Below are 6,788 nucleotides of genomic sequence, written 5' to 3'. Positions count from 1 at the left end.
TATGGGATTCCGGTGCTTCCTTTTATGTAGATTCATGTCATAAAGCTTTAAAAATTATCGAGGAGGCAAACTTACTTTAAGGTCTACCTTCATGATGATGAACTATGTGAGGTTGTTGGTAAAGGTAATGCGATGTTAAAACTAAAAAATGAAAATGATTATTGTGGGATGTGTTCCTAAACTCAAGAAACCTTGGTAGTAGCGAGAGGCCTGCAAATTGGGTACTTTGTATCTACTATAGAGTCATATTGAATTAGGAGTTGTCATGATTGTTGTGGATAGTGGGATGGAGTTTTGGCACAAAAGGCTAGTACATATGAGCAAGAGGGGACTTGAAATTTTTCTCATAAGGGATCAACTTTCAGGTTTGGAATCTGATGATTTAGAGTTGTGTGAGCAGGATCAAATTCTCTAAAATTGGATGTGACAAGAAGACAAGGTCATCAGAGTGCATGCACTCGGATGTATTTGGTCCCATGGAGGTAACCTCTACTGGCGGGTCAAATTTTTTTGTTCTTTTTTTTATGATTGTGCTCATAAGGTTTGAGTTTATTTGTTAAATACAAAGTTTGAAGTATTTGGCAAATAAAAAAATTGAAAGTAATTGTTGAAAATCAAGTGCTTGAAAATGGATAATGTTGGAGACTTTTGTTCTTGGGAGTTTGATAATATTTGTGCAAAAAATGGCATACAACACATCAAAATTGTTCCTTTCACCCCTCAAAAAAACGTTGTAGCTAAGAGGTTGAATGAAATAATCTTGGAGAGAGCCCAAAGCATGCTCTCAAATGCAAGTTTGGGTAAAGAATTTTGGGCAGGGCCATTAAATACAACAGTCTATTTGGAAGAGAAGTGGCTCGGAAGAAGAATTTCTTACAATCACTTGCAGAGTTTTTGGTTGTGAGACATTTGTTCATATTCGTAAGGAAAAAAGAATGAAGTTGGATGCCAACCCTGAAAGATAAAATTTCATTGAATATGGAAAAAAACAAATCAGCTATAAGTTATGGGATCCAGTTGCCAAACAGCTAAATAAATTGACCTCTAACATCTTTATCATCACTTTCCCATTTTAAAATCCATCTAAATATTGCAATTTAATATCACCTCTCTTAAAAAAGTGCCAAACAAATCTTCGTTATCAACCATAAAAAAGACCTACACTGAGTATTTACATTTTGATATATATGCCTTTTTTTAATGATTAACAAATGCTATGACCCGTTCAATTTATATGTTTAACAATAAGGAAGTTGCAACGTAGCAGCTCTCTTCCATTTGCTTTCAAGGGAAACTACCTAATTCCACCGATTTTCCAAATGTTCATAGGTGTAAACTTAGTACTGAAGAAGTCATCTTTGTGGAATTAGGAAAAAAAAGACAAAAATATGTGTTGAAACACTTTGCTGCTCAACAATGACGAGCATTCTTCATTTAAAAAACCAGAGATATAATCACTGGTTACTCCAGTGTGGAACAAGTCCAGATGCTTAAGATTATTCCTTCCATTACAATAGCTAACTTCATTCTTTCCATGTCTAGCATCATCGTTTAGCATTTACAGACAATTAAGTCGTTTAGCATGGCTTGCTATTGTCAAGTTCGCTATCCCTCTGGTTTTGGCACTTCCATGCTGTTGCACTCAGCCCCAAGAAGTCTAGGGAGAAAGAAGAGAACATGGAACTTCAATTCCAGGCTTATATTCTTGTCTTCTTCTTCTGCTTTCAGTGGAATGGAACCTGAAGACAGAAGGGAAAACCCTCCTGCATCCCCTAGAATGTTTGATGTATTCATCAACCACAGGGGTCCTGATGTGAAAATTAGTTTGGCTCTTCCAATTTACAATTCTCTTCAAGGTATGGGAGTTGAGGCTTTTCTTGATTCACAAGAGATGGAATTGGGAGACTCGTTTCCTCCTGCCATTCGTAACGCTATCAGCTCTGCTTCAGTTCAAATTGCTATATTCTCAAAAGGATATGCAACTTCTCCTTGGTGTTTAGCTGAGCTTTCCCTTATGTCACAAACTAATTCTGTGTTTATACCAGTGTTTTATGATGTGGCGCCTTCTGATCTCCGTCACATCGAAAAGGGAGTTTTTGCAAATGCATTTGCTGAATATGAAAAGAAGGGCAGGCACCTTGACAAGCTTAAAGAGTGGAAGGAAGCCCTTCACTTTGTCTCATTCATCACTGGATACGAATTCAGCAAACATGATCAGTAAGACTTTATCTATGTGTTTACCATGAAGAGTTGCATTTCTCTTAAAAAAAAATTATAATATTTTGGTTTTAGATTTGTTTAAGTGGTTTATTTAAAATAACATTCTTAAGTAGGTTTTATTGGAGAAGCTAGTGTGATTTCAGATTCAAACCATCTAATTCAAAATGTAGGCAGGAGTCTCAAAGAAGGTTTCAGTGTATTTTCAAATAACATAACTCATGAAACAGAAAAATAAAGTAAAAATGCTCCAGAATTTAAATATTTTCTTGAATAATAACAGCTCCTATTTTTGGGGGTGCTGTAGATTTAGTGGTGAAATTGGCTGATTTATTTAAATTGTCCCACCAGTTTACAACTTTTTCTAGGATTTATCAATTATATAAAATTTTAGATTCCTACCAGAAATAGAAATAAGAAAACATGATATTTATTTATACATTTCCAATTCTGTAGTTACAGTTCATTCCACCAACCTCTTTCAATTTTAAAATTTAAACTTTTAAACTGAATTGTACTTTTAAATTCATGAAACTACTAACTTTTAATTATTCCTAAAACATCTTAACATCTACTGAATTTTTTTAGAAGGCTTCCATTCATAGTAACCCAACTTTAAAAGTGTGCTGTTTAAAATTGCCTGAACATAACATCTTTCTGATCATATTCTTGTAATTTTTCAGTGATCATGCGGAGCTGCTTAAAAATGTAGTGTCTGCTGTCCTAAAAGAACTACAAAAGGCAAAATTCTTAGATGTGGCAAAACATCCTGTGGGGTTAGATGAAATTGTAGAAGACTTTGAAAAGCATTGCAGACAGGAGGAGATAGTTAAGATAATTGGCATCTTTGGAATGGGTGGATCTGGCAAGACAACTCTAGCCAAAGAATTGTTCAATCGCAAACGTTTAGAGTACCATGGTTCATGTTTTCTATCTGATGTGCGAGAAGCATCTTCCAGAAGTGAATTGCTTTCTTTGCAAACTAAGCTCCTAAAAGATCTGGTACGAGAAAATGATCCTCCCAAATTTCAGAGCATAGATGAGGGAACAAGCTGTATTAGGAATCGTCTTTCAAGAGGCCACCAGTTGCGCTTCCTTATTGTTTTAGATGACATCAATCACACGGACCAGCTAGATGCTCTTTTAGTTAGAGATTTCCTGCCTCCTCATAGCTATGTAATCATTACAACCCGTGATGAGAGAGTGCTAATACGTGCTGAAATTAATATTCGTTACAAGATGAAAGAAATGAATGCATATCATAGCAGGGAGCTGTTCTGTTGGCACGCATTCCACCAATCTTATCCTGCAAATGGATATGAAAATTTGGTTCAGAGCTTTGTGGAAGTCTGTCGGGGTTCGCCCCTGTCTCTCAAAGTGCTGGGTGGGCATGTTTTTGGTAGCACTGACAAACAATATTGGAAGTTGGAATTGGATAAAGTTCGTATAACATTAGATAGAGATATAAAACACAAACTTAAAATCAGTTTTGATGGATTGGAAAGTGAACAGAAACAGATTTTCATGGACATCGCATGCTTTTTCATCGGCAAAGAGAAGTGTATGGCCATGAGAATATGGGAGGCTTCTGGATGGAGGGCAGAGCATGCAATTCAAACCCTTAAAGATAAGTGTCTTATTGAAATGGTTGAGTGCCAAATTCATGACCAGAAGGATGAGGAATATGGCGACAAGCTTCAATTCAGAATGCATGATCATCTCCGTGATTTGGGAAGAGAAATGGCAGATGAATTGGGCACCCATCATCGCTTGTGGCATCCTAAACATCTCAAATCTTTGGTGTGCTTCTACCTCCTAGAGATTTATGCTCCACATGCTGATATTCAATTTTTTATTTTTTTTTGTAGCTTTATCTAATTATATTCCAATTGCAGCCCAGATATAAATTTGATCTGTGAATGCAGGAGTCTAAGGGATTTCAACAGACCCTCATCGAAACCAAAGTTCATAGTTTAAGGTGTTTACACTCATTTTTAGACCCATCCACCAGTTTTGTTGTGACATACTTTGTAGGAGATTCAAACGATTGGGGTGAAGCATCAACAGCTCTGTTATGGATTAAGCTTGATCTGAATTGGCGTAAAGTGACGAGCATTCCTTCATGTATTCCTTTGCAAAATCTGCATTGTTTAACAATTATAAATGGATATCTCGAAAAACTGTGGCTGAACGATGCACAGGTATTTCTTTTCTTTTTATTGAAAATTAGGTCTTCTTTTATGGAAAACCATGCATTTCCCTGTAGTTCTATTTCATGGAATTTGTTTACCTTTGGAATGAATTTTACGGATTCTTTTTCAGGCCCCTTTTCAGTTGAAAGAGTTGGTGCTTGATGCAGTCTCACTAAAAGAGTTTCAAAATTCAATAGGGATGTTAACTCAATTGGAATATCTAGTCCTAGAAGGAGGGGACGATCCCATGAAAATTGAATGGAAATCCTTTTCTGAATCCCTTAGAAAACTCTCAAATCTTAGAAGACTAGTATTGAGTGATTTCAGATCAAGTACTGGACAATTTTCTTTGAGTAATAGTGGAATGTCAACTGTCTCTAAGCCTCAGATGAGTAGCCTTGGGTTGATGGTGATTAGAGAAGGAAAACTTGTATCCAAGGTATCAATTTGTGGAGATTATTGTCCCAACCTCATATCTCTTCACATTGAGTTTATGCCAGATCTAATCCAAGTGAATATAACACTGACAACAGCACTGAAGTGTATTAAGTTGAAAGACTGTCCAATATTAAAAACAATATTGTGGAGCTTTGATCTGGAAAAGATCTCAACATTAAATATAATGGAATGTCCCCAGCTTGAAGAGTTGCCTAGTCTTGCAAAATTGGACTACCTAGAAAGAATCACCATTGATGAATGTGGGGAGCTGCAGAGTATAACAGGCATTGAAGAATTGGGACAATTGAAATGCTTGCACCTTTCAAAAGTCAGTGGAGCTCTATTGAATTCCATTCAAAGGCTGCAGGTAAATATTTCACTTTTGTAATGTTTACTGGAGAACTATTTTTTTCTATTCTTAAGTGTGATCTTAAATTTGTTTTGGTACTTGTAAAAATGGCCCACCCTAGATGGGATTTTATATGGGTTTCTCTGTAATTTGCTCCGAGGAAGTAATTTTCTTATCAATTGCTCTAAAATCTGCTGACTAGTTCTCTTACCACCTCAGAGACTTCCAACAGAGCTGACTAGTGTAATCGGGAAAGCAGTCGATGGAGTGTGCTCAACTTTAAATGCAAATTTCTTTTCTGACCTGATTGGGGCAGAGGCAATTAATGGAATTGATATAAATGAAAAGGGAATGCTTGAGGCATCATTAAAAACACCACAGTCGTTGAGTGCAATCATTGTATGTGTTGTGATTCACAGCTACGAAAATGTGGGAGTTATAAATATTCCGCATTCTGTTAATGAATGGATAGAGAGCACTATCTCAAAAGGGCAATGGATAGTCACCCTTGGAGTTACTGACCCAGAAAGAGTAAGCCATGCCCAAAATTATATTGCTCAATCCTTCTGGATTCCAAGAATAGTCACTCAAGCTAGATTTGTGAAGGGATATATAGTGACAGTGAACTTGGGTGAAAAATGTAAAACCCTGCATATATGGAAAAGAATCATTACCCAGCTATATGACAAAGGAATGGAATAGTGAGCAAGGCGGTCATGACTTTCAGCTAATGGATGGATCATGGAGCTGAGGTTAATTTGATCTTCATTTCTTTCCCTGAATTAAGTAATATTATTTGTTTTATTCTTACATACAACCACCATAATACACCAAAGCCATTCAGTGCCATGTTTCCTCAATTTAGTGTCATTTGTCGAATTGGTTACATCACTATTGTGAAATTGATAATGGTTAACCACAAATGATGGACTTTAGCTTGGATAGACACAAAAACAAGAAAGATTCAACTTTAAGCTTGTCTTCATTGAAATATATCTCAAGGGCAAACATGTCTTTTATCTAGCTTGGAACATAAATATACTCACAATAGAATATTTTTACAGCATAAGAATTACTGGACTAGAAAGTAAGCAATCTTTACCAAAGATTTTGTTTTGTCAATGTGTTACTGTGCAAAATAGTTATTAATATGACAGGGTGTCAGTCAACTAGTTGAGATGGAACGGGGCCAGAGCAAAGAGATAGAATCAAACACGGTTAGGCTGAGAGCCCCTTGATAATGGGAGTAAAAACTTGAAAGCATTAATTATTAAAAATTCTAACCCAGATTCAATGTTCCAGTGGTTACTGAAAGCCCTTTAGTTATTGCAGTAAAAGCTTGACCTCTTTAATAAGAAAAAAGAAATATTAAACATTTCCTAAAATGGAAACCATGGACACAGTTAAATATAAAAGAAACAATTAAATTGGTTATAAAACAGTTTTAACAGGCAAAATTGAATCATGAAGCAACATCTATATATAGAACTATAAGAAGATATTACTTAGGTTGCATAGTTGTAAATAAACTGCACCCTGTGGATTCGTTTGAGACTCAAAGCTCGTAATTGAGTACAACCAGATGATCAACC

General features: G+C 36.0%; 1 protein-coding gene across 1 annotated transcript; it reads left to right on the top strand.

Moving 5' to 3' along the window:
- Positions 1-1,582: 1,582 nt before the first annotated feature.
- LOC131856387 (disease resistance protein Roq1-like) lies at positions 1,583-6,434 on the top strand. The gene is made up of 6 exons (XM_059208157.1): positions 1,583-2,217; positions 2,901-4,017; positions 4,143-4,418; positions 4,540-5,214; positions 5,416-5,727; positions 6,354-6,434. Exons 1-6 carry the CDS (start codon positions 1,583-1,585, stop codon positions 6,432-6,434), a joined length of 3,096 nt encoding a protein of 1,031 aa, XP_059064140.1.
- Positions 6,435-6,788: the final 354 nt, after the last annotated feature.

This window comes from Cryptomeria japonica, chromosome 7 (assembly GCF_030272615.1).
Source record: "Cryptomeria japonica chromosome 7, Sugi_1.0, whole genome shotgun sequence".
Taxonomy (NCBI): Eukaryota; Viridiplantae; Streptophyta; class Pinopsida; order Cupressales; family Cupressaceae; genus Cryptomeria; species Cryptomeria japonica.
The sequence above is the reverse complement of the archived record's forward strand: the minus strand, read 5'-3'. Positions and strand labels throughout refer to the sequence as shown.

Coding starts and splice junctions, on each gene's coding strand:
- LOC131856387 (XM_059208157.1), top strand. CDS start 1,583: ATGGCTTGCTATTGTCAAGTTCGCTATCCCTCTGGTTTTGGCACTTCC. Junction 2,218..2,900: donor GAATTCAGCAAACATGATCA/GTAAGACTTTAT, acceptor GTAATTTTTCAG/TGATCATGCGGAGCTGCTTA. Junction 5,728..6,353: donor GAGTTACTGACCCAGAAAGA/GTAAGCCATGCC, acceptor TTAATATGACAG/GGTGTCAGTCAACTAGTTGA.